Here is a 25,845-nt window from a genome sequence, read left to right as displayed (position 1 = left end):
GGAGATCCAACAAGTCCATCCTAAAGGAGATCAGTCCTGGGTGTTCATTGGAAGGACTGATGTTGAAGCTGAAACTCCAATCCTTTGGCCACCTGATGCAAAGAGCTGACTTACTTGAAAAGACTCTGATGCTGGGAAAGATTGAGGGCAGGAGAAGGGGACGACAGAGGATGAGATGGTTGGATGGCATCACGGACTCAATGGACATGAGTTTGGGTGGGCTCCAGGAGGTGTTGGACAGGGAGGCCTGGCGTGCTGCAGCTCATGAGGTTGCTAAGTGTCGAACATGGCTGAGTGACAACTGAATCCTTGCAATTCTGGTGAAAGTGGATAGTATTATTACCCCCATTTATAGATGGGGAATCGGAGGCATTGGAGAAGGAAATGGCAGTCCACTTCAGTATTCTTGCTTGGTGAATTCCGTGGACAGAGGAGCCTGGCACACTACTGTCCATGGGGTCACAAAGAGTCGGACATGACTGAGCAACTAACACTGCTACTAATCTGAGGCATAGAGAGATGAAATAACTTGTCACTTACTACACAGCTCATGGAGGCAGAGCCTGGATATTCCAACTCACCAAGTTGGGTGCTGCACCGTCAATCTGAGCTCTTATGGTGTATGGCCTTTCTGGGTAAATTATCTCACATCTTGCAGCAAAGACATATTTTCACAGGCATCCACATGGAGGATCTTTGTCCTGCTAGCTCCGTGAAGCATCTGAACAAAAAGTTACAGAATATTCAAAGTAATGTTTCCATTTGGAGGCAAGGGGACAGATGGTGCTGTCTTATTTAGTAAGAAAGTTACTGTCACCAAAGGTTTTTGGGCAGAGGTGGGATGACTTTTGTACTCTTGCAGTTCCTTTGAAAGGCTTTGGTTATTTTCTTTTACATAAAATAAAAAAAAATTTTAAATCTTGCTTTTTGAAATTTAAGTCTGACTAACTACTAAAGGAGCAAACAGGCTACGCATCCCCCACAGCCCACTTAGACACAATCTCATTCAGCTTACAGGAGCTGAGAGTCTGAATGGCCAAAACTGCTGGTAGGAAATTGTATTTCAGCTAGCTTTGGCCTATTGCTGTGAGAACTGAATGAATCTCTTAACCTCATCCCCACCACAACATACACACATGCACACAGCCTGACCTTCCTGTCTATACCTTTTCTTCTAACATTTCTTTTTAAAGTTAACCTCTTTTCTTTTTGGCTGCACCACATATGGGGTCTTAGGGACCAGAGGTTGAACCTGTGTTCCCTGTAATGCAAGCTTGGAGTCTTAAGCACTGGCCCTAACATTTCTCAGCTGGAAAATGCTGGAAAGCAGAGTTAAGGAAGAATTATTTAATTATTTGATATATTAAATTTAACCATACAAGAGAATACTGATATAGAAAAATAGATCTCCAGGATAAATAAGAGAAAAAACAGTACCTTGTGCTCCTATCTGTAAAAAAAAAAAAGTCGATGACAAAGAGATGGATATGAAATTTTCTGAAAGAATAAAAAATAGAAAAAAATACTGACAGTGATTAATTCTGGGGAACAAGATGAGATCTGGGTTGGGAGATTACATTTTTCACTGTATACTCTGAAAATTATTTGAATTTTTTACACGTACCTTCTTAGTAAAAATACCAACACATAAATGTATTCTTCAGTTTTACACATGTTCCCTCATGTCATATCCTCTACCCAAGGCTAAAATTTTCTTTACTTGAATCTCTTTTGACACCATCAATAGCTGCAAGTAACTTCCCTGGATCTTGCATTATACCTCTAATACTGATAGAGTAAATGAACCAATATTGCTATTTGTTAGTGTCTGATGAGTTTCAGTGGGTTGAATGGTGACCCTCTAAAAGGTATGTCCATGTCTTCATTCCTGGAACCTGTGAATATGGCAAAGATGTAAGTAAGGATATTTAGGTGGCTACAGAGTTCAACTATAGCATCCAATGAGAGCAAAGTCATGAGTTTGATTGTTGTATAAACCAGTGTCATTTTTGTCCCCAAATCACAGAATCATTCTTTTTTTTTTTTGGCTGTGCCATGTATCTTGTGGGATCTTAGTTCCCTGACCAGGGATTGAACCCAGGCCCTGGCAGTGAAAGCATCAGGTCTTAACCAGTGGACTGCCAGGGAATTTGTCTCAAGGACATTCTTAATCTCAGCTATTTTTATTGTAAATATGGGTCATCTCAAGAAGGACTAGAGAAAAAAAGAATTCTACTTGGAGGGAAAACAGAAAGCACAGAACACTGGTCTTTATATGAGAACGATTAATACTTTTCAGGTGGAAGAGCTGGGGATCTATGGAGAAGGAAGGTCAAGAAAGCTACACTGAACATATCAGCAAAAAACACTGAAATGAGTGGTTTGAAATATTCACTGAAAAGCTGTGAATATTTCAAACCACCCATTTCAGTGTTCCAGGGAACTCCCTAGAGAAGAAGAATCTCTAGGGAGTTCCCTGGTTGCCTAGTGGTTACAACTCCTGGCTTTCACATCCATGGCTTGGGTTCAGTCCCTGGTTGGGGAACTGAGATCCTGCAAGACAAACAGCGCAGTCATTAAAAAAAAAAGCATCTCAGAAAGTCCCACCACCAATCTCAAGGGCAACCTGGGAAGCTGCTGTGACTCACTGTCTACCTGTGTCTGGTTGCAACTGCCTCCCTATAGGTAGTATGCGTCTCTGGTCCAATGTTAGGCTCATCCACGTCAATTGCTTTTTGCCCGTAGAGTATGAGCAATTTGGGCTTCTCTGGTGGTTCAGATGGTAAAGAATCTGCCTGCCATGCAGGAAACCCGGGTTTGATCCCTGGGCTGGGAAGATCCTATGGAGGAGGAATGGCAACCCACTCCAGTATTCTTGCTTGGAGATTCCATGGACAGAGGAGACTGGTGAGCTACAGTCCATGGGGTTGCAGAGAGTCAGACATGACTGAACGACTAAACACTTTCACTATGAGCAATTTGACCTGTGCCACAAGCAGGAGCTTTAAATGTGCTTGCATGGTATGGTTCGGTCTTTTGCTCCTGTCCTTTACTATGAGAACAGCATGTTCCAGGTAGGGCCTATTCCATCAGCCTAGTGCCAGAATAAGACAGCATCTGCAATAGAGCTAATCCAGAAATTTAACCTGAGTTGAGCAGAGTAGCAGCTACCTGCCAGAAACAATAACAAGAGAAAAAGGTTTGTCAGAAGTACCTGAGCTTTTGCAGTTGTTTATATTAGTCTACCCTCCTCGCGCCTGGAAAATCCCATGGATGGAGGAGTCTGGTAGGCTGCAGTCCGTGGGGTTGCTAGGAGTCAGACACGACTGAGCGACTTCACTTTCACTTTTCACTTTCATGCACTGGAGAAGGAAATGGCAACCCACTCCAGTGTTCTTGCCTGGAGAATCCCAGGGATGGTGGGAGCCTGGTGGGCTGCCGTCTATGGGGTCGCACAGAGTCGGACACGACTGAAATGACTTAGTAGTAGTAGTAGGCATCCCTTTAATTTTAACTTTCCTTTCTAGACTTAATGTCTTTGGGCTGCGCAGGCGCAGGAGGGCCTAGAGGAGCTATCCCACGTTGAAGGTCAGGAACGGCAGCAGTAAGGAGATACCCCTCATCCAAGGTGAGGAGCAGCAGCTGTGCTTTGCTGGAGCAGCCATGAAGAGATACCCCACACCCAAGGTAAGAGAAACCCAAGTAAGATGGTAGGTGTTGCAAGAGGGCATCAGAGGGCAGACACACTGAAACCACACTCACAGAAAACTAGTCAATCTAATCACACTAGGACCACAGCCTTGTCTAACTCAATGAAACCAAGCCATGCCTGGGGGGCAACCCAAGACGGGCGGATCATGGTGGAGAGGTCTGACAGAGCGTGGTCCACTGGAGAAGGGAATGGCAAGCCACTTCAGTATTCTTGCCTTGAGAACCCCATGAACAGTATGAAAAGGCAAAATGATAGGATACTGAAAGAGGAACTCCCCAGGTCGGTAGGTGCCCAATATGCTACTGGAGATCAGTGGAGAAATAACTCCAGAAAGAATGAAGGGATGGAGCCAAAGCAAAAACAATACCCAGTTGTGGAAGGAATGATGCTAAAGCTGAAACTCCAGTACTTTGGCCACCTCATGTGAAGAGTTGACTCATTGGAAAAGACTCTGATGCTGGGAGGGATTGGGGGCAGGAGGAGAAGGGGACGACCGAGGATGAGATGGCTGGATGGCATCACCAACTCGATGGACGTGAGTCTGAGTGAACTCCGGAAGATGGTGATGAACAGGGAGGCCTGGTGTCCTGTGATTCATGGGGTTGCAAAGAGTCGGACACAACTGAGCGACTGAACTGAACTAAATGTCTTTAAGATTCTCTTGTGTTGAAGAAGTCAAAGACCAATTTCTAACTCCAGTTCAATTCTCTTTTTATTAAAGTGCTTCAGTAGATATATAGTGTTATGACCAATCAACACAAACTTTACTGAAACATTCACAAATAAAAATCTTCTACTTTATAAATCACTGAAATAATGTTCTTCCATGTTGTAACAGTAATCATCACTGATTGCTCTGAATTTATTCCTAACCACACACATGTATTCTCAAATTGGGAGATTCAAATAAATTACTGTAACGTATGGGACTGGCTTTCAGTACCTGAATGCTAATCCCAGAAAGTCAGTAGAAAAATGATGTGGTTTGAAACTAGTCACATATCCTTGGTGCCTCAGTTTTCCCATCTGCACTGAGAATTAATCTTCCCTTAGAGACGATTTATTTAAAGAGAGTATGAAATGTTAACGTTTAGTATACATCTATGCCTTAGAAGGCATTCATGTGCATATTTTAAAGAGTAACCTCTGTTCTTGATTAAATTAAATACTATATACTGCGTATTCAAAATAAATAGCTTGATAATTGCTCTTTCCTTAAAAGTTGTCTTTTCACTTAAATCACATTAAAATCATAAAACAGAGTTCAATAATGATATACTCAGTAAATTTTAATTGCAATGAGGACTGCTGTGCTACTCAGGCAAAATTTAGACTATTTTAAGTTTCATCCATTACATACTTAACATTCTTCATGATCTCACCAGAAAAAAAACAAAAAGAAATCCTGCTACTCTACAGCACAAGGAGGTAAAATCCAAGCTATGATTAGAGTTTTGGTTTAGTTTTTTTTTGAAATTATTAGCAACTCTAACATGACTTCCGGGAGAGACAAAGGGTGGAGTAAATAAGCTGATTTTGACTAGACCTCCTGGCACCATAAAAGAGGCCTGGTGCTATCACAAAAAAGATTCAGTAGTGTCCTTGCTGCAGAGAGGCGGCATTTAAAGTAAAAAAGCTTGAAACTACAGATGCCATAACTTCGAGGACAGAAGAGAAATAAGATGATCCTGACTGAATCAGAAACTTTCCTAAAAACTGTTTCAGTTGGGAAGCATGTGATTCTGCTGTAAGAGAGAGAAGTTTAAAGAGGTTGGTACATGAACCCTTACACTTTCAAAGAAATGTGTAATACTTTTAGGTAGAAACACAATTGCTAAATATCCACAGGACACTTTGAAACTGGTAGCAGTAAAAAGGGGGGTACAAAATCACTAATCAACATAGGAGAAAAAGAAAAATGGTAAGCTGTGATGCTCCTGGTGTTCTATTTCATTAAAAAATAAATCGATCACAAGCACTAATGGACATGTCATCTCAATAAATAAAACCTCCTGTAAATCGATCATGAGCACTAATGGACATGTCATCTCAATAAATAAAACCTCCTATAGTTAACTTGTTATTTAAAAATGAACTGGGTGAAAAGGATAATTTTCTGCAATGTACTCAGTCATTTTAAGACTGAAGTGGTTTCAGAAACACATGAAACATCCTTGGAGGAGGCCTGACTGTTTCATATTGGTTTGTGGCAGATCACTCCATGCTGTACATAGAGTACACAAAGAAATTTCACTTTGAACATAGATCTCTTAAGGAATAAAGAAAAAACACTTTAAATGACATACTTTTCTCTAACATGCAGTATTTATGTAACAGTAAACCATCATCCTTCACAGAGAAGATGCAGGTGCTCTAAAAATCATCTTAGAGCGAATTTTAGAAAGAGGTGTCAAAATGTTAACTTTTAAAATACAGACTTAATTTTAATGTTAGGTTTGCAAACCCTCTGGTAATCCAGGGTAAGCAAGAAGAAAACGTTCTCTCTATTATGACCTGCAGTTCCTATTACCTATGATGAATGCTATAAGTCAAATGCCATAATAAACTTATTCCCACTCTTGGGGCCAGTAGAGGCTAGCCTGGTTCTAGGCAAGACTAAAGGAGGGAGCGGTCCCACATAAGAGCCTGGCCAGGACTGATCCAGTAGGAGATTTCAAGGGCACCCAAGTGACCCCAGGGCAAAAAATCAGTTTTTTTTTAATCACCCAAGATCCCAGCCTTCTACTATCTCCAGGCCTAACTGTCCCCAGATCAGTCCTGAACCACGCTGGGTGTCCTAAGGCTAGGCCAGCTCTATCCTGAACAAGCACTCCCAGGGCTGGAAACAAAGGCTGAGTGGCAGGGTTGGCAGAGCACCATTTATTGGAGCCAACCCCCACCTATCAGATGCTTGTTGACAAGAGCTCAGTCAGTGATTCTGGAGCAGCTCCTCCCAACAGATGGGCTGTGAAAACACCTCTCTCTCCAGCCAGAGCTCATAGGAATAGTGGAAATCCTCAGGCAGATCCAACCTCTGCCCCAGCACACTCTGCAAGCAGTTATCCACAGGTGAAAACTCAGAGTCCTGGGGTCTGTCATACCGGCGGCTGTTAAAAGCTTCAATGTTGGCCCTCAAGGTGCATTCTTCTGCTTGGAAGTCCCATGGCCTGGCATCAATGTCTGTGTTGGGAAGATTAGAAAGAAAAAGATGTATGCAACTCAGGACACTCCTCATCTTAGCACAGAGCATGCTCTATGGGACACCAACAATGGAACAGCTCAGAGTTCCCTTTTTTGCAAAGAGCAGTGTACAAAGTCAGTACATAACATGCTGCCAATCAGGTTTAAAAAATACATGTCCATGTACATATGCTTATACATGTAGAGACTATTTTTGGAAGCATCTAGAAACTGGCTAACAGTGATAACCACTGAGAGGGAAATGAGGGCCCTGAGGGAAATAAACCTCTTTTTATTGTATTTCCTTTTCATTATTTCACTCTGTTACTAATTATATATGTTGTATTTTCCCAAAATAGTAACTCAGTTCCCTCTATTGAACTTTCCTTGGGAATGGAAGTTACCCATTTGAAAGAAATCACATTTTTCAAGGAATGGTAAGAGGCAGGAAGGGGCACAAGGAGAATCAGCATGGACTAACTACTAAAGACTTTCCTGACTCCCTGGATCCACCTCCCCCTCACCCTGCGCATGAAAAATCCATATGCAGCTTATGTTAATATTATGAGGTGAAGTCTTCCAAGAAAGTTAAAACAGAAAACAATCTGCTTTGCTTCTATTTACCCCATTTAGACACTTATTTTAGGGCCAGAGGTATGTATTTCCCAGATTTTTTAACGTCTCGCACTCAACAGGTGCAGCTTGGGTTTGGGCTCATGATGGCAGCAGTGACAGATTGCCATTTGCAAGATAAAACATGCCCATGTTTTAAAAACCTAGAAGAACTTAGGCGTTAGGCTTCCCTGGGTAGAGTCTGCCTGCAATGCAATCCCTGGGTTGGGAAGATCTCTTGGAGAAGGAAATGGCAACCCACTCCAGTATTCCTGCCTTCAGGATCCCTATGGACAGCAGAACCTGGCAGGCTACAGTCCATGGGGTCTCAAAGAGTCAGACACGACTGAGCGACTTCACTTTTACTTTCTTTCACCTCACAAGAACTTGAACAGTTAACTGTGCTTTAGGTCTTAGAGAAGCTGCATACTGGCTTACTATCTGCCAGTCACATGTTCCCTTAGTTCTCTGCACTCTATTCACTGTAGCCTCCTCTATATTCAAAAGAAAGGGAAGTCGCTCAGTCGTGTCCGACTCTTTGCGACCCCATGGACTATAGCCTACCAGGGTCCTCCATCCATGGAATTTTCCAGGCAAGAATACTAGAGTGGGTTGCCATTTCCTTCTCCAGGGGATCTTCCTGACTCGGGGATCAAACCTGGTCTCCCACAATGCAGGCAGACGCTTTACCATCTAAGCCACTGGGAAGCCCCATCCTCTATCTTCAGGCAGGTGACAAATCCCAGCAAAGACAAATCATTAGTCATCTAACCAATAACTCTTAAACAAAATTATGCAAATGATGGCCAAATCCCACTACAGCTCTTCAAAATAAATTCTTCCAACTCTGGTAAGCCTATAATATCTTGGCAGGTCAATCAGAAATATAATGTCTCCTGACACAATATGTGATACAATATGCAGTTCACTATAGTATAACACATTACCTAGACTAGCTAAAAAGATTTAAGTTGAATTAATCAAACCTTTAGATCTACCTTTTAGTCTACAGATAATGCCAGAGATAGAGAAACAAGGTAAATGAAACCACAAAGAAGCAAGCAGACAAGTCCAGAAGGTGGATATTCTGTAGAAGAGCTGGTCTAGTTCTTCAGTTTTGTCAGTGTTATGGAAATAAAAAAACCCTGCTAGATTCACAACAAATAAATGGACATAACAATCAGATGAAACTTGTGGTCCTGGGCTAGATTATGACTTGGAAAAAAAAGGCTTTAAAGAACATTTTGGGGCAACTGGGAAATTCTGAACATGGACTTGATTATTAGATAAAATGAACATATATTGATATGGAAAGGTAGAAATAATGTTAACTAAAAAGAGAAGATTATAAAATAGCATATACAATTTGCTTTCATTTAAATAAAACCTATACATATATGTAGAAGAAAAAAATCTGTAAGAATATATTATAAGACTTCTATTTCATTCTTTGGGTGGTACAAATGTGGCATAAATATGATAATACATAAAGTGTTTGCTTCCTTGTATTTTCTAACTGCTTTGCAATAATTAAAGGTTATTTTAATTTTATGGCTTTCCTGGTGGTTCAGACATGCAACGCAGGAGACCCACGTTCAATCCCTGGGTCAGGAAGAGCCCCAGGAGAAGGAAATGGCAATGCACTCCAGTATTCTTGCCTGGAGAATTCCATGGATAGAGGAACCTGGTGGGCTACAGTCCATGGGGTCGCAAAGAGTTTTTTAATCTTAAAAACCTCTCAGAGAAACCTGTCACTTAAAGGAACATTTTGAAAAGGAGTAATTATCCCTCAAGTGACTTGTTTTATAATAATGAATTACCCTAGCTTATATGGAATAGGGCACATGGCAGTGCCTTACTGTTTGTTATAGCAGCACCTGACTATAGTCACATATTTTCTCATCTAAAATATGTTAACAGTTCACACAAAAAGAGTAGAGAGGTCTAATTAGCTTTGTTTAAACCCCGGGCCACTCCCAGAGGCCAAAAGCTCTGAGAATACTCACCGTTCCCGTAAGCCCAGTCATCATTCATGCGGTGGCGTACTTTCTGATAAATGGCTGACATGGTTTTCATGTTGCTTTTCCTCCACTGGCGCCCCAGGTACTTGGTCTGTATTTTCAGCAGCTTCAGCACATAAAGTTGCAGCATGGCCTGTTTGACCTTGAGGGCCCGCTTTAAGATTGGAGCAGATTTAAATACTACCAGCATCTGTCCATTTAAAGAGGGGTAAGAATGAAGAAGATAGATAAGGATCTTATGTTTCCTGGAATTTCCAACTCACAGATAAATTAAGCTGAACCTGGCTAACCTCAGACTACCGTGGGGAGCTTTGGGAAATCTATAGTCCAGGCTCCATTTATACTTACTCTTTAAGAAAAGAAAGGAAGCACTCAATTTACATTTCACAATTCAAAATATCTAACATTCAAAGGGTCAAAAAATTTTGTCAGCCACACATGCCATTTCTACTGTTACCAGTGTATCTTCTGGAGGTGATTGTATATATGTGTACATTACTTTTATTAACAAAAATGATAGCAAAGACATACCCTCTCACACTGTTCCATACCTTGATTTTTACTTAACAATATAACTTGAAAATTATTTCAAAGCAGTATAGAACTGTCTCATTCTTTTTAATGGTTGTATTTACATTCTACTATAATGACGTACCATAAATTATTTAAACAGTTGGTATTAATGAACATTTATGTTGCTTCCAATCTTTGATGATTACAAATAATGCTGCAGTGAGTAATCTTATACGTATCATGACTATAATGCATGACTATAATCCAAAAAACAATGCTAACTTCCTTACCAGAGCTGCCCTGAGGGAGGGTCCATATTCGGTTCCCCGAAAAGAAATGGATTGGGAAATAATTACAAAATAAGTGCCTAGAATTAGGAGGTTCCAAGTCTTACGGAGCATTCAGTGTCCGTCTATAGAGCTCACAAAGCAGGAAGTCCATATTTATTAAAAATTTAAAAAATCCAGTTAGTGGACACCATGATCTGAAGTCCTACTCACCATGGTTCTCGAATGCTTCCATTTGGTCAGTTTATTGAGCAGCCTCAGGAGATTGATGCAGGAAAAGAGGTTTCTCCAGCAGAATTGGTTGTTGTCTCCAGCTTCCTGTAATAAGGCATGTGCATCATTATCTCATGGGGCTTCCCTGGTGGCTCAGATGGTAAAGAATCTGCCTGCAATGCAGGAGATCCAGGTTCACTCTCTGGGTCGGGAAGATCCCCTCGAGAAGGGTATGGCAACCCACTCCAGTATTCTTGCCTGGAGAATTCATGGACGGACGAGCCTGGCAGGCTACAGTTCATGGGATTGCAAAGTCAAACACAACTGAGCAACTAACACTGAGAGAGCATTATCTCAACCCTTCACGGATCATAGCCTTGTTGTGGTGAAGGGGCTTGCATAACTCAGTGAAGCTATGAGCCATGCCCATGCAGGGCCACCCAAGACAAATGGGTCACATTGGAGAGTTCTGATAAAACGTGGTCCAATGGAGAAGGGAATGGCAAGCCACTCCAGTATTCTTGTGGTGAGAATCCCATGAACAGTATGAAAAGGCAAAAAGATATGAGACCTGGGAAGATGAGACCCCCAGGTTAGGTATCCAACATGGTAAGGGGAAGAGCGGAGGGCAATTACTAATAGCTCCAGAAAGAATGAAGCATCTGGGCCAAAGTGGAAACCACCCTTAGTTGTGGATGTGTCTGGTGGCGAAAGTAAAGTCTGATGCTGTAAAGAACAATATGCATAGGAACATGGAATGTTAGGTCCATGAATCAAGGTAAATTGGATATGGTCAAGCAGGAGACAGCGAGAGTGAACATGGACATTTTAGGAATCAGTGAACTAAAATGGACAGGAATGGACGAATTTAATTTGGATGACAATTACATCTACTACTGTGGGCGAGAATCCCTTAAAAGAAATAGAGTAGTCCTCATAGTCGACAAGAGAATCCAAAATGCAGTACTTGGGAGCAATCTCAAAAATGACAGAATGATCTTGGTTCGTTTCCAAGGTAAACCATTCAACATCACAGTAATCTAAATCTGTGCCACAACCACTAATGCTGAAGAAACTGAAGTTGAATGGTTCTGTGAAGACCTACAAGACCTTCTAGAACTAATACCAAAAAAAAGATGTCTTTTTCATCATAGGGGATTGGAATACAAAAGTAGGAAGTCAAGCAGTATCTGGAGTAATAGGCAAGCTTTTGGCCTTGGAGTACAAAATGAAGCAGGGGAAAGGCTAACTCAGTTTTGTCAAGAGAACACACTGGCCATAGCAAATATCCTCTTCCAAAAACACGAGAGACTCTACACAGGGACATCACCAGATGGTCAACACAGAAATCAGATTGATTATATTCTTCGCAGCTGAAGATGGAGAAGCTCTATACAGTAAACAAAAACAAGACCTTGAGCTGACTGTGGCTCAGATCATCAGCTCCTTTCTGCAAAATTCAGGCTTAAATTGAAGAAAGTAGGGAAAAACCAATGGGCCATTTAGGTATGATCTAAATCAAATCCCTTATGATTATACAATAGAGGTGATGAATAGATTTAGGGGTTGGATCTGGTAGAAAAAGTGCCTGAAGAACTATAGACAGAGGTTTGTAACATTGTACAGGAGGCAGTGATCAAAACTGTCCCAAAGAAAAAGAAATTTAAGAAGGCAAAGTGGTTGTCTGAGGAGGCTTTACAAATAGCTGAAGAAAGAAGAGAAGTGAAAAGCAAGGGAGAAAGGGAAAGATATACCTATCTGAATGCAGAGTTCCAGAGATTAGCAAGGAGAGATAAGAAGACCTTCTTAAATGACTAATGCAAAGACATAGAGGAAAACAACAGAATGGGAAAGACTAGAGAGCTCTTCAAGAAAATTTGAGCTGAGGGGAGGGGGGGTTCATGTTTGGGAACACATGTAAGAATTAAAGATTTTAAAATTAAAAAATATATATATATATTAAAAAAAAAAAAGAAAATTTGAGCTATCAAGGGAACATTTCATGCAAGGATGAGCACGATAAAAGGAAATAAATGGTAAGGACCTAACAGAAGCAAAAGGAATTAAGAAGAGGTGGTCAAAAAACACAGAAGAACTACACAAAAAAGGTCTTAATTACCTGGATAACCACAATGGTGTGCCTAGAGCCAAACATCCTGGAGTGTAAAGTCAAGTGGGCCTTAGGAAGCATTAGTACAAACAAAGTAAGTGGAAGTGACAGAATTCCACCTGAGCTATTTCAAATCCTAAAGATTTGCAGCACTGTTAAAGTGCTGCACTCAATATGTCAGCAAATTTGGAAAACTCATCAATGGTCACAAGACTGGAAAAGGTCAGTTTTCATTCCAATCCTAAAGAAGGGCAATGCCAAAAAATGTTCAAACTATCATACAATTGCTTTCATTTTGAATGCTAGTAAGGTTATGCTCAAAATCCTTCAAGCTAGACTTCAGCAGTATGTGAATCAGAACGTATAGATGTACAAACTGGGTTTAGAAAAGGCAGAGATACCAGAGCTCAAATTGCCAACATCCACTGCAACATAGAAAAAGCAAGGGAATTCCAGAAAAACATCTACTTCTGCTTCATTGACTATGCTAAATCCTTTGACTGTGTGGATCACAACAAATTGTGGAAAGTTCTTAAAAAGATGGAAATACCAAACCACCTTACCTGTCTTCTGAGAAACCTGTATGAAGATCAAGAAGGAACAGTTAGAAGCATACATGGAACAACTGACTAGTTGAAAACTGGGGAAAGAGTATGACAAGGCTGGATATTGTCATCTCTTTTATTTAATTTATATGAACAGTACATCATGTGAAATGCTGGGCTGGATGAATCATAGGCTGGAATCAAGACAGCCAGGATGAATCACAGGCTGGTATCATCAGATACGCAGATGATACCACTCTAATGGCAGAAAGTGAAGAGGAACTAAAGTGCCTCTTGATGAGGGTGAAAGAGGAGGATGAAAAGCTGGCTTGAAACTCAATATTCAAAAACCTAAGATCATGGCATCCAGTCCCATCACTTCTTGACAAATAGAAGGGGGAAAAGTGGAAACAGTGTCAGACTTTATTTTCTTGGGCTCCAAAATCACTGTTGACAGTGGCTGAGGCCATGAAATTGAAAGATGCTTGCTCCTTGGAATAAAAGCTATGACAAACTTAGCATATTAAAGCAGCAGAGATATCACTTTGCCAACAAAGATCCATATAAGCTAAGGTTTTTCCCATAGTCATGTACAGATGTGAGGACTGGACCATAAAGAAGGCTGAGTGCCAAAAAACTGATGCTATTGAATTGTGGTGCCAGAGAAGGCTCTTGAGAGTCCTTTGGACGGCAAGGAGATCAAACCAGTCAATCGTAAAGGAAATCAACCACGAATATTCACTGGAAAGACAGAAGTTGAAGCTGAAGCTCGAGTACTTACTTTGGCCACCTGATACAAAGAATCAACTCACTGGAAAAGACTCTGATGCTGGGAAAGACTGAAGGCAAAAGAAGAGGGTGGCAGAAGATGAGATGGTTGGATAGCATAACTGACTCAATGGACATGAATTTGAGCAAACTCTGGGAGACAGTGAAGAACAGGGAAGCCTGGTATCCATGGGGTTGCAAAGAGCTGAATAGGACTTAGTGACTGAACAACAACAATCATTATCTCAACACCTACAAGGCTTTCCTTCCCAGAGTCTGGAAGTCACGGTTGGTCAGTTCAAGTGAAGCCTTCCATACGAAATGCTACCTCCTTTCCGTCCCACTCCTCACATCCTCCCTTCTCCTCAAGGCATGCAGTATCCTTCCTCTGAAAACACACAGCTGGAAGACACAATCCTGGAAGACTGTACCGAGAGCAAGTACTGGTTAGAAAGATGATATATGAACATAGGAGTATCATTTGAGCAAGATTTCTCGTGTAGCTTTCTGCTTTAGGATCAGAAAAGAGATGACAGAATTTTACCCCCATATACTTTGCATTTATGTAAGCTATGTTGGTAATTGCCAAGAATTATTCTGGCAGATTTCAAACAGTATTGGATGGATCTGATATTCATTACAGTTAATTAAAAAAAATCAACCTCTGCCCTCCTTTATCAAACTATATTGCATTACTTAATTCTCTAGCATGGTTGGAAAAATGGCAGATGGTTAATTTGAACCAGGTGTTTCTCTTGAATGTTTCTTGATAGCTTGTGAGCACCCAACCAGATGGATGTCAGATCAGAAACAGGTAATTACTCACAGAAACATCTTTCAGGGACAAAAATAAGAGTCTTTATGGATTCTGGGGCTCGTAAATATATATTGGTATCAGAAGCTACATGAATCAGTTAACACATATGGTGGTCAAACTAACACCTTGCAAGTTCCTCATGTCTTCAGTGTGAGAGGAGAATGTAGAAGTGAGGAATGAGCAGAAGTCAACTGCTTTCTGGTGAGTGGAAGATTACCCCCCAACATACACAAATGAATCTGAAGCAAGCACGGTAGACATACATCAACTGTGAGATGAACAGCCAACACTGGTAAAGATATTAGGCTCTCCTAAAAACAAATAATACTGAGGATCAAGAGGTTGCAGGGAAACTTTTCAGAAATATTGTTTAGAAATAATGTTCTCCCAGGATGTTCCCTGGTGGTCCAGTGGTTAGGACTTGGCATGTTTACTACAGGGGCCCAGGTTCGATCTTGGATCAGGGAACCAAGATCAGGCAAGCCACATGCAGCGGTCAAAATAATAATAACAAACAATCTCTTTCCTCTAGTAAATGTTCAATATTGTGTTTAGAACCGGTCCCATGAAAACCACCTGTTTTGTTCTAAAAGAAACTTCTGTGGGAGTTTTCACTCAGGTGCATTAGCTAATCTGGCTTGCCCAAAAACCAGATCAGGTTTTATAGATGTTACATCTTGTGTGGCTAACAGAGGAGACAGACTTTTATATGTTTATTTTTTAAAATAAGAAGCAGTGAAACAAAAAACATATGGGAGAGGTAAGTATATTTCCATTGTGAGCTTCCTTTATCCTGACTTTTAATATGCATAAAAGACTTGCATTCCTTATGGAGTACGGGAAATAGTGGCCTGGTCTTGTAGAAGCAGCCCTGGAATAGGCACCAGGACACCTGGGTCATGGCTTTGACCCTGGCTGTATCATCTCAGGTAAGTAATTTCCCTGTAAGAGGTTGAACTAAGATAACCTTTAAGATCATTTTAGCTCTGATCATTCAATAATTCTGTGGCTTACCTTCTCCAGCTGGCTTAAAAGTTTAAAAGTTTTGAGTGACAGAATGTTGATTGTCGCTGCCTTTTCCTGAGAGCTGAGTCTCAAGAGTCCTAAGAGCTGCCCTAGTTCCCCCCTGAAGGCAGTCTCACCTGCCCAGGGCCTTGCTCTCCTTTCGTTCTAATGATGCTTCCCTGATGTCTGTAAGTAGTCCCACTTCTGGCATCATGGAGCGGGCATCGAAAGCACACATATTGGTCAGTGGCTCACCCAGGCTTGTCTGCTTTGTCAGAGCCTTGCCCAAGCCTTCTCCCTTCTTCCAACCCAACAAATTATTTTTTTCCAGAAAGCCTTTAGGTCTGTGAGTACCTATTTGGATTTGCCAGTCTGTTTGTCCTTTTTTTTTTTTAAGCTCTGTTATTCTATTTATTTTCTGGCTGCACAGATGCACAGAGTGGCATGTGGGGTCTTACTTTCCTGACCAAGGATCAAACCCACACCCCCTGCAGTGTAAGGGCAGAGTCTTAACCACTGGACCACCAGGGAAATCTCTAGATTTGCTGGTCTTGAAGATTTTTTAATGTTCATTTAAGGCAGGTCAGCTCTCTGTCTTTTTTTAAGAACTCAGCATATTAAGTAAGAAGCAAACTTCTGTGGGGGGATATATTTTGTGAACAGCAGCACTTGGCTGGCTATATTCTCTCATTCCTGGTACTTAACAGTATTCAAAGCAAGAACTTAACTCACTTCCAGCCAGCTAAAATTAAAAAAGAAAGTATTTGCCCATGTTCCACTCTCACAAATAAATATTTGTTTGCATACACCTTTGGTCTAAAGATTCAGTTCAGCAATCACATCCTACCCTTTCAGAGCATTTCTAAGGCACAAGGGTTCTGTTCTCAAAGATCCATCCACAGCTCTGCTGAGTGAGCCAAGCCAAACAAAAACCCAGGCTTATGCCAATTAAGTGGATAATTAACTCATGAGGAAAGGAAGAACAGAGTGTTTCTTCCCTTCTCACTGAGATCAGATTGGTAAGAATCTGAGCACTGAAAGAGACTTGACTGTTCTAGTCCGATTCTGTTATCCATAGAAGCAAAACCTGAGACTCAGAAAGAGGAAGGCGGTTTGGCTAAGGTCACATGGTAAGCACCCCAACCAGGGCTTAAACCTAGATTTCCAGTACTCACTGAATTCTAACACTCTCTTTAGTTACTATTCATCTTCTGAGCTCACTTAAGGAATTCCAGACATAATTACTAAAATGAAGTATGGTTTGACCTCTTACTTTCTCAGATTCTTTCAAACCTAGTGGTAGAGAAGCTCTTTCTTATGTCCTACTGTAATTCTTACTTCAAACAAGCAAAACCAACAACAAAAAAACATTGAGGTTTCCTACCTTAAAGGGGAGTGACTGAGCCTTTAAAGAAATGCTGCAAAGTGTTAAATATAATCTAACTTAAACCTTCTCAACAGGTTTTTTTTTTTTTTCTCTTAAAAATATTTATGTATTTGGTTCTGCTGGGTCTAGTTGCAGCACTTAGGATCTTTAGTTGCAGCATGTGGGATCTAGTTCCCTGACCAGGGATCAAACCCAGGCCCCCTGCATTGGGAGTCTTAGCCACTGGACCACCAGGGAAGATCCTTAACAGCTTATTAAAGTCCCAAAGTAATGACACTACTTTCAAATTGAAAACCAGCTCTTCACTGAGAAACTGAAATTGTTTATTTTTTTAAAGAGTAAAAAGTTTACTGAAAGGAAAAGTACATGTGGAAAGGCTCATGGGTGAGTTTGGAGAAAGAGTGTTGCACCTTTGGGAAATTTAAATCCTTTATAAAGGGGCAGTTCTCTGTGTCTTTGTCTTCCCTCAGGCAAGAAATTGAAATTATTAATAGTAACTTATCTGTTTTATAATGAATCTAGAATTCTATAGCCTAAGGAAAGCTGATGCTCATCTAATTCTAATGTCTCTTTCTTTTATAGATGAAACTCCTACAGCCTACAGGAAACTTGCTCAAGATCACTTAAAGCTGTAGTGGCAAAGCCCAGTCTGTCTGCCTTTTCTATATTACAAACTCGGGTTTTTCATACCATGTCAGTCCTGCAGTTATTTGAACCTATTTGCAAAAATATTTGTGAAGTTATAATACTTAGTGATTGAAAATTCACAATAATAGTCATTTCTTGGTAAATGATTCTTTTAATTTCTTTGTTATGGTTCACATAACTGAAAATGAAATCCTATTATTAGCTTACATCTTCTTTTCCCACATTGTTTTAGAATAACTTTATCATATGAATTTCCAACAATTAAGTTCCTGCTAGATTAAGGACCTAGATCTAGGTATAATAAGAGTTATTATTCTTAAAAGTGATGTGAGGAGGTATGGAGGAAAAGAAAAGAAAATTTCAAAGTCATCTGGGAAGCTTTAGCAAACTATTTGTGCTTTGAGGAGGAATCTAGGAATGTGAGTTTAAAAAAAGAAAAGTCACCTAGCACTCATTACAGAAAGGGTGACAACCAGGAAAATTGAAAAAAATGCAAAAACAAAACAAACAAAAAAACAACCCACCATTTATCCATGGTTCTTCTTTTGTATAACTACCTCATGGAAAATGAGTGTATACCTTATGATATGTTCACATCTGATCTAGAATAGAGAAACAATAATGCTAACTGCATTGCTGGTTTTAAATAGTGACAGTGAATGTAAAAACACTTTTTAAAGGAGGTCATAAATCACTGGCTAAATAATGCCTAAAAGGAATTCTAGAGACCTTAATACCTGAACATAAATGAAACAAAAATGAAAACAATAACACAAAAATCTTCTGGAATATCTGTAAATATCTGGGTTAGAAACTAATACAGAAAAAGAGAAAATAATAGAGATAGATGAGAGGATCAAGCATATAAATTTAAGTGATATGAACATATTTGTATAGGTATTTCCGAATATAAATCAAACCCAAATTTGAGGAATTTTGCGATGAAGTACCTTTTAAGAATTAACTTAGGCCTTCCTTGGTGGTCCAGTGGTTAAGAAATTGCCTGCCAATGCAGGGGACACAGGTTTAATCCCTGGTCTGGAAAGATCCCACATGCCAGGGGACAATTAAGCCCGTGCATCACAATTACTGAGCCTGTGTTCTAGAGCTTGGGAGCTGCAACTACTGAGCCAAAGGTCTACAGCCTGCGCTCTGCAACCAGAGAAGCCACTGCAACAAGAAGCCTGCACACCGCAACTAAAGAGCAGCTCCAACTCACCAAAACTAAAGAAAGCCCGAGCACAGCAACAAAGACCCAGCGCAGCCTAAAATAAATAACTTTTTTTCAAAAGAACTTAATAATTTCACTTGCTTGATCTAAAAGGAAATGTCAATTATTTCTTTGCAAATGGCCAGGTCATGTAAATTCTGACCCTTTGCTTTGGATAACACTTCACCACTCCACCTGTTTCTTTATGAGCAGAGGGTAAGACTGGGCAAAATACTAAGAAACTTCTAGCTCTGATACTCACTGACTTCAAAATACAATGTATGTTTATTTAGAAATTATAAATGTATTGTTGTAATAACATGATATAAAGTACACATAAAGTTTAAAGGATATTAATAAATATAAAAGAGCTAATATATTTCACTCCTAAAGCATCATGTTACATACCTATTTTTCATACCATTGCTCAAAACAACCACCCATATGCTGAACATCCTACAATACTTGTTGAAGCCATACCCCCTGCCTTCGCTAGCAACCTCCTTCCAAAGATCACACCTAACTTCCATACAGTCATATGTTCATCATCCTTCTCTCATATTTGGGATTTAATTTTAATTTTTTCCTAGTTTAGTGGATTGAATTTGAACATAGACTTTTGGAAATTTAGAAACTGTAAGCCTTCCTGTGCCAGGGGGTGAGGAAACTGTTCATTACATAGGTAAAGATGGCCTATTGCAGAGCTAGATATTTTTACAAAATGAGAATTTAGAAATTAATGTGCCACTAACTTTGCCTTTATTTCATGTCTATTATACATGTAGTTTGGAGAAGGAAATGGCAACCTGCTCCAGTGTTCTTGCCTGGAGAATCCCAGGGACGGCGGAGCTTGGTGGGCTGCCATCTATGGGGTCAGAGTTAGACACGACTGAAGTGACTTAGCAGCAGCATATATGTAGTTAGAGTTCCAAATGAGGTTGAACTCAGTTCAAACTCAGAAAACTGAAAAAATATGAATCAAGACTACCTTAGCCAAGTAACTCCACTTCTAGGAATCTATCTTAAGGAAGTAATCAGAGATAAGGTCAAAGATTCATGAGCAAGGATATTCATTTTGGAGTTATAGGAAGAACACTGTAATAAATGCCCAATAATATGAAACGATCATTTTTTTAAAAAATTAAGTAGTGCAATATTATGTGCAGCTATGTGAATGGAAACATGTAGAGTCCTTGTTTTCTTAAATATGTGTGTGTATGAGTGAATATATATATATGAAAGTGAAAGTGAAGTCGCTCAGTAGTGTCCCGACTCTTTGTGACCCTATGGACTGTAGCCTACCAGGCTTCTCAGTCCATGGGATTTTCCAGGCAAGAGTACTGGAGTGGGTGGGTTGCCATTTCCTCCTCCAGGGGATCTTCCCGACCCAGGGATCAAACCCGGGTCTCCCACATTGTAGGCAGACGCTTTACCCTTTGATACATGGTTAACTGCAACCAAATATTAACATTGGTTATATACAAGTAGTTTGGGCTTCCCAGGCGGTGCTAGTGGTGAACCCACCTGTCAATGCAGGAGATGTAAGCGACATGGGTTCAATCCCCTGGCTCAGGAAAATTCCCTGGAAGAGGGCATGGCAATCCACTCCAGTATTCTTGCCTGGGGAATCCCATGGACAGAGGAGCCTGGTCGGCTACGGTCCAGAGGGTCGCAAAGAGTCGGACACGACTGAGCAAATGAGCATGAGCACAAGCACGCACAGATGCAAGTAGTTTAATAACGGTATTTTTATTTTCTTTCCTGTATTTCCTCAATTTTCTTCAATATATATCAATTTTAAAGTCATGGCGGGGGCGGGGGGACTTGAAATGTTATTTAAAGAAAATACTATGTACTTAAAATGCGAGTATGCCGTGCTTACAATTAATTCACTGAGCCTGAAAAAAAGATATAAATCATATAAATACTAGTCCTCTCTGAGGACAGAAGCCATTAGTTTAGATAAACAAACCACTGTATTGAGGATCTATGTGAAGTAAACTAGCTAGTTAAGTCCATGACTGGGCTCAGGGAAGTATTTCTAAAAAATAAAAAATCTGCGGTTACCAAATGAAACCACCAGGTGCCACTGTAGCTTCACAGAAAGGAAAACAACACCTAGCATGAATCTGTTTTTCATTATGAAAAGGTACGTGCTTTCACCCCCTCTTAGATAACAGTCTTCTCAGAGGCATAACAATCATTTCAATAATTTTATGTTCATATCCCAAAAGGTCAATCGGAAGATATATAAAAGTATTCTGCTGCTAAGTCGCTTCAGTCCTGTCCGACTCTGTGCGACACCACAGACGGCAGCCCACCAGGCTCCCCTGTCCCTGGGATTCTCCAGGCAAGAACATTGGAGTGGGTTGCCATTTCCTTCTCCAATGCATGAAAATGAAAAGTGAAAGGGAAGTCGCTCAGTCGTGTCCGACTCTTTGCCACCCCATGGACTGCAGCCCACCAGGCTCCTCCATCCATGGGATTTTCCAGGCAAGAGTACCGGAGTGGGGTGCCATTGCCTTCTCCGATATGAAAGTATAGTTTCCATCAATCCCTGGTTATGGGATTGAGAAGGTGACTGTGTTTTGAAATACCCTATTCACAGTAGGGTTTTAATGCTATCCGTGCACCACTGTTTCTGTTCGAAAGGGCAGTCCTCATTTCAGCCTGAATGGTGGGGCTGCATGTCTCCACCCTGGCTCCTTACTTTCAATTACTTTTAACTTCTCCACCTATAAAGCACTGATGACAACCTCATACAGTTGTTTTAAAGATTGAATAACATCATAAACAGGATTAGACAACTCGTTACCTCTCTCTGCAGAGGTAAGAAGCTCCCAGCTTGCTTGTCTGCTGAGGCCATATCTAAAAAAGACAGGGAATCTCTGCTCTGGTGCTTAAAAAGGTGCTAGACGTGGTATCTTGGGACATGGCTCTTTCTCTCATTCAAGGTCTGTCGGCTATGAGGAGTGGACCTGACAAGTCACTTCATCCCTCAGGTTTCTCATCTTTGAAATATGGGGTTGGGCCAAATGCTTCTCAGGTCCCCTCCAGTCACAAACATTATGGTTCTGTAAAACCTGTGCCACACAAGGTGTCACTGTACTTTTTGCACAGTGAAGTTTTCTGATGTGACATTGTGCAGGTATTAAAAGTTGGGGACAGGGGGTTGGGGCACACACAGGTGCCATCATCTGATCATTTACTAAGCTCCTTTCATGTATTGAACATGGTGCTAGATTCTGGGGTTATAAAAGAAGGATGCTACTATCTCTTCCTTCAAGGAGTTTTCAGTCAAATGGAAATACAGATACAGATAAACAATTCTAGTGCAACAGGGTACGGGGATGGGCTGAGGTACACCGAAGGAGCTGCAGCAACAATACATGAGGAGGTAGATACTTGATTTCAACGTGCTACCTATCAGTCAGTTTCATGGGATTCAGAAGGACTGAGGGACTTTTCTGATTTGCCTGGAACTGCTTCTGGCATGAGGAACTTTCTGGGTCATCCTTCTGTGGCCATATTGAATTTTGCCTCAGAAAGACCCAGGCAAGTATTTTCTGAAGTACACACCCCAGGGTTTATATAACCTTATGAAAATGAGACAAGCCTGTGACACAGAAGAAAGACAATTAGGCTAGAGCAGCAGAGATGCACCTGCCATTCAGCACAGCTGTTCACACTGTTTCAGCCCCATTATCTTTCTAAATTCCCTCTCCTCCTCAGTGTTTTTCACTGACCCTTTTCTCTACAAAATGCTATGTTCAGCTTTTCCAAATCTTTCTTGACTGGGTCAGCAGATCTAAGCCCCCACTACCTCTGTGCTCTTGCCAATATGCTTTTATTCATCTAAGACTCCCAAACCAGGGCATGAGGGGGCTAGAGAAGAAAAGGAAGAGCAAATGCCAACCTCTGCCACCTGGCAATTTCAAAGGCTACCAAATCCCCATTTGCTTACCAGGCTCTCTGTAGTAAGCTCCGGCAAATCCTGGATGGTACAGCATGGGTAATCCAGGACCGAGATGCTGCAAGATGCAGAGATAAGAACAGGCTTTAGGTAAATGGCAAAGGCAGCAAATGGCTACATCCGAAAGGGCAGACGGTTATTTCTCTTCAGCTAGCCCCATCTATTTCCAGAATTGCTTAGTGAGTTCAGCTGAAACTGAGGGTTCTGGTGCCAGGCACCTCCAGATCCAGTCTCCTCTCCTCACAGCCATGAGAAGGACTGACAGAGTTCTTTCAGAGGCAAGAGAAAGCAGAGAAGGCACCTCGGTATAGCCACCTTTCTTTTCTGTTCCTTAAAGAAATATGTAAGCTCATATGCATTTGTGTTTCTGTGTTTAAGTGTATATTTGTGTGTATGTAATTGTGTGCCCAAAGATGTTGCCCAAACTCATCCCACTTTACACATTATTGACTGAAGGATTTTTGCAGAAACTAATGCCTGTGGCTGGCGATTTGTTATGAAGGTGAAGTGAAACGCCTCCAGTCAGTAACGTTAAGGTAACAGAAAGATATATTAATATGTCTCTGGTCAGTAAGTTAATAACAAGCTGTGAGAATGAAGACCTCTCCTGTGTCTTACCAGATGTTTTTGAAAGCCAGGACCTCTGGGGATAAACCACAGAAGCCAATCCAAGAGGAAGCCTGAGACAGAGGCAGCTTCCTGCATCTGGGCCCATCTAGTAGCTCAAGGATGGTAACCGCATCTGCTCCCAAGAGACACTGGGGGACCTCAAGGGAGCTGGAGGCTCTGTGGTGAGCCCAGGGAGACAGGCATGAGTCAGCAGGGGAAGGAACCACCGCATGATGACGGGGCCCCGGCCACTGCAACTGACAGTTCTTTCTTTCCTCCTCCCTTTTTCGTGGGTACAATGCAGCATTTAGACTAGCTAATCTAATCTTTAATGCTCTTTCTGCTTCTGACATTCCATGAGGTTTGTCTTTAAAAAAAAACAACAAACTTTTTTGGCCAGGCTGAGGGGCATGTGGGATCTTAGTTCCCTGACCCAGGGATCAAACCTGTGCCCCCTGCAGTGGAAGCGTGGAGTCCTAACCACTGAACCACCAGGGAAGTTCCTTTTTTTTTCTCCCATGAGGTTTTTTTTTAAATTAATTTTAATTGAAGGGTAATTACTTTACTCCCATGAGGTTTTAAACACCAATCCACTCCAGTTAGAATAACTGGACATGGATAAACGATGTTGGCAAAACATAGGATATAAAGAGGAATATGGGGCTCCTTGGACCTCTTCTATATTTCAAAGTTAAAATTTCTATCCAAGCAAAAGGCAACAATTTATTTGACTAGAAATGTTGACCTTTGTCCAAGAAACCTCCAAAGATAACCTAAGGGAATCAGGGTAGGAGAGGAAAGGGCCGTGGATGTACCTACTAGGTTCTCCCAGGGTTGCCAGTTTCACACTGCAGGATAGAGATTTTAGGATAAAGGTTCCTGGCTGGCTAATCTACTTATCTACCCACTTTCTACTGACAAAGCCCCATGGCAAAGGAGGTACTGGCAACTGGGAAATGAGGGTGGGGAATCCAAGATGGATTTGTTTCAATCTCATTGTATTAAATTCTATCAAAACCCAAATTCTACCCTAAGGGGGCATAAGTTTCTAGTATATCTAGACTGTAAGAGATATGAGGAAACTGCAGTAGCAAACTGAAGGTGCTCAAGTTCTTGAGATTATGCAATAGAAAAGCTCATAAGTAACACATAAGAGGAACCCTGTACCCAGGCTGATCTCAGCAAACAGTGCAGTTTGGTACTACCACTCTTCCAGCTCCAAATGGAACCCGAAGGACACCTATCGGATTGTCTGCCCCCTACTTCTAGGCCCACAGTGTGGGGGCACCAAGTTCCTGAACCCCACTCCTCAGCCACAGTTATTGATCCAAGGGTGGACCTCTAACCCTGGGCATGTGGAACAGGGATCAAGAGCCAGTTCAGTCTCTGAAGTGGCACAGGAGCATGTATAGCTCAGGTGAGCATATTTTCACTAAGTGGCTTAGACATATTTCACTTAGTTGCTCAGTTGTGTCCGACTCCTCTGTGACCCCATGGACTGTAGGTGGCTTGCCAGGCTCCTCTGTCCATGGGATTTTCCAGGCAAAAATACTAGAGTGGGGCCATTCCCTTCTCCAGGGCATCGTCCTGACCCAGGCAGGGATTGAACCTGGGTCTCCTGAATTGCAGGCAAATTCTGGCTTAGGAAGCAGACAAAACTATTTGTCAGTGAGAGAGGAAAAGTTGGAGTGGAGGTGCAGAGGCTGAGTGGCCACAGATTGGAGGCACATGGCCCCCTGGGTTCCGGGTGCTACAGACTGACCTTGAGGCCCAGAGCTGCACCTGGGGTGTCCGAGGTTCTTCAAGATGATAAACCACCCATTTCCTCCTAACAAATCCCCGTTTTGTGTGAGCTGACACACACAGGTGCCTTCATGAAGCTGTGGCTCTTCCCCAGCCTCACCGACACTTTCAGTTTCCCCTGGTGAGCAACTAGCACGTCTTAAGTGCCATTTTTAAGGGGCAGAAGTCTCTTTGTAGTGAGGATAAACCCATTCTCTAGTGCTTCCTCCAAACAGGAAAAGTAAAGCATTCTCATTTATGTTTATCCTAACTAATGCTTATAAAATTTATGATAGAGTCAGAGTAGGTATTATTCTCACTTTAAAGATGAAGATACTGTGGCTCAGAAAAACAGTCTCACACTTGAGATGACACAGCTAGCAAGTGGCAGATCCAGGTCAGGAATCCAGGTCCTGTGACTTTGGGCTCTGTGTGTGTTTTAAGCTACACAGA

At 41.4% G+C, this 25,845-nt stretch overlaps 1 protein-coding gene across 1 annotated transcript in view; it reads right to left on the bottom strand.

The window, feature by feature from the left end:
* Nucleotides 1–4,548: 4,548 nt before the first annotated feature.
* STRIP2 (striatin interacting protein 2) overlaps nt 4,549–25,845 on the bottom strand; it is a 47,009-nt gene continuing 25,712 nt past the window's right edge. The window contains exons 18-21 of the mRNA XM_068972631.1: nt 22,993–23,059; nt 10,539–10,643; nt 9,511–9,715; nt 4,549–6,892 (exon numbers count right to left, since the gene is read on the bottom strand). Of these exons, the coding sequence (XP_068828732.1) occupies nt 6,642–6,892; nt 9,511–9,715; nt 10,539–10,643; nt 22,993–23,059 (628 nt within the window). The 3' untranslated portion in view covers nt 4,549–6,641. The remainder of the gene's footprint in view (nt 6,893–9,510; nt 9,716–10,538; nt 10,644–22,992; nt 23,060–25,845) is intronic.

The sequence above is a fragment of the Capricornis sumatraensis genome, chromosome 5, assembly GCF_032405125.1.
Source record: "Capricornis sumatraensis isolate serow.1 chromosome 5, serow.2, whole genome shotgun sequence".
In the NCBI taxonomy this organism is placed as follows: domain Eukaryota; kingdom Metazoa; phylum Chordata; class Mammalia; order Artiodactyla; family Bovidae; genus Capricornis; species Capricornis sumatraensis.
Note: the sequence above shows the minus strand (reverse complement) of the source record. Positions and strands in the feature narration are given on the sequence as shown.